Consider the following 2,384-nt stretch of genomic DNA (forward strand, 5'->3'; position numbering starts at 1 on the left):
TGAGACGTATGGTCTCGTAAAGAACACAGTATTATCTCATAACAAAGTTACACTTGTTACCTGTGAATGGCAGCTCGGTTTCAAGGGTGTGCTAGGTGCATGAAGCTCAGTTGCACTTCGTTCAAGCTAGTGGTTCCCAAACTTTTTAAGCTCTTTACCCAATTTAACATGCCACATTAAGCATGTTACCCCTCTCACAAAATGTCAACATTGATATATATATGGCTAAATTAAATTACTAAGAAATATTTTCTTTTATTTATTGTATTTGAACACTTTGGATCTCTAATGGAACATCAGTGGGAAGGCTGGAGTTGCATCCTTGAAACTAGTTGAGGAATTCTTGGCTCCGTGGTTGAAAGTGCCAGCCTGGCATCGTTTTCAACATTCAAGTAAGTCCTCTTTTTTTTTCATCCCTAGAACAGTTGAGAATCCATTCTCTTAGAGATACGTTGTTGAGAATGATACCAACAACTTCAAGGCTCTTTTGGACAGAGTTGGCGAGTCAACTAGCTGTGAATTCCAAAAGAATCTGCATTTTGGTTTTGAAATTCGATTTTCAAGGCTTCATTGGCTCGCATTGTGATCCGTTCCTCCTTTGCAGGGAAATCATCATCATGAATGGCCTCATCAGGTACAGAGAAGGAATGAATGATCCACTGAAGACTGGCTGTTTCTTGGTCACTCTCTGGAAGGTAGTGATGCATGCTGTTTTAAGCCCCTTCAGATGGTCGCTCATCTCTGTATATATTCTGTAGAAGTGATCCAGTATCATTCTCCTCAACAAATTGTTCTAGGGTGGGGAACTGGGCGATCACTCCTTTCTCCAAGCGCCAAATCCAGAGTCTCAGTTTCCCCTGAAATGCAGCCACAGTTTGATGGGCATCAATGACAGTCGTGTTTCGGCCCTGGAGTGGCAGATTACCGCTGTTCAGCTCCATAAATACGTCGGTCATGTAACAAAGTTGAGCAAGCCACTCCTTATCAGTGAACTTGGTAGCAAAAGGAGATCCTGTTTGTTCCAGGAATTCCTGAATACTCTTTTGGAGCGCAATGAGTCTACGTACAACCTTGCCTCGTGACAACCAGTGAACATCGGTGTGGTAGAGCAGAACTTAATACTGCTCTCCCATTTCCTTGCACAGCTCCTTGAATATGAGCGAATTCACATACCTGGACTTGATGAAGTTGATGATTTTCAACACATCTTCAAACGCTAACTTCAGGTTACCAGGCAGGCTTTTCAATCCAATAGAGTACCGATGAATGATGCAATGATCTACAGAAATTTCTGGATTCACAGCTTGTATGAGGCCCTGTAAACCACGATGACCACCTATCATCGACGGTGCTCCATCAAGGAAAACCTGGATTAAAAAGAAAAATTATTATAGATTGTGTCTGTCATTCTTACTTATCTTTTGAGTTATAATTATATTGTTTTAACTTAATTTAATTTATTTTGGTACTTGAGTATTTCAGTACGACAGGCACGATATATTTTTGTGAATCATGTATAAAATATTAGCTACACTACAGCTACTTGTACAATAAATAAAACTGTATATGACTATATGTCATGCAGTAAATAAAACTGTATATGACTAAATGTCATGCATTCATTGTATTTATACTAATTTAGACTTTATATAAACATCTCTCCCTACCTGTTGAATGCTGTTCCACTCCAATCCATTCTTGGTAAAGAAACTGTTGATGATATCAAAGACATCTACCTTCGTGGTTGTCAGCAGATTCTCGCATAATAGGAACTCTTCTTTGATCTTGTCCTGGTGGATGTAATGGATGAACCAAAGGAGAACAGCACAACTGGCTACGTCACACGATTCATCAGATTCAAAGGAGACTTTGCTATATGAGCTTTCCAGTATCTCTATTGTAACTTGGGACAGGATGTCTGGTGCCATGTCATCGACTCGTCAGCGGATTGGGTTGTTTGATAGAGATGCACTGTTTCTTCGCTTAATCCTTCCCACATACCTTGCTTACCATCTTGTATGCACAAGGCATAATCAGATTCTCTGCAATGGTGTGGCATTTATGTTGTTCAGCAACTTTATATGCAACAAAGTAGGATGCTTCGACCGCAGCTTGAAAATAAGCCTGATCCTCATTTTTAAGGTTTCATTGGCACTTCTGGAGGTGAGCTGAGAGATTTGATGGCTTGTCATAGCAAGTGCAAATTTTAAGCTCTCACTACCTCACTCAGATGCCACTTGACACTTTGAAATGACACTAAATCAAAATTTAACGCAGAATTAAATCTTACTCATTGTTGTGCTCTTGTAGAGAATGGAACTCTGTAGAACACCGAGAATTTCTAAAAGGGCAATCAGAAGATATACAATTACAGGAGCTCTGTC

General features: G+C 39.9%; 1 protein-coding gene across 1 annotated transcript; it reads right to left on the reverse strand.

Annotated features, from left to right (window-relative positions):
* Window positions 1-559: 559 nt before the first annotated feature.
* On the reverse strand, window positions 560-1,928 carry LOC135200675 (protein FAM200C-like). The gene is made up of 3 exons (XM_064229284.1): window positions 1,737-1,928; window positions 1,174-1,367; window positions 560-752 (listed from the first exon to the last, which is right to left on the reverse strand). The coding sequence occupies exons 1-3, from the start codon at window positions 1,926-1,928 to the stop codon at window positions 560-562; spliced, it is 579 nt and encodes a 192-aa protein (XP_064085354.1).
* Between the last annotated feature and the right edge of the window lie 456 nt (window positions 1,929-2,384).

Source organism: Macrobrachium nipponense, chromosome 27, assembly GCF_015104395.2.
Source record: "Macrobrachium nipponense isolate FS-2020 chromosome 27, ASM1510439v2, whole genome shotgun sequence".
In the NCBI taxonomy this organism is placed as follows: domain Eukaryota; kingdom Metazoa; phylum Arthropoda; class Malacostraca; order Decapoda; family Palaemonidae; genus Macrobrachium; species Macrobrachium nipponense.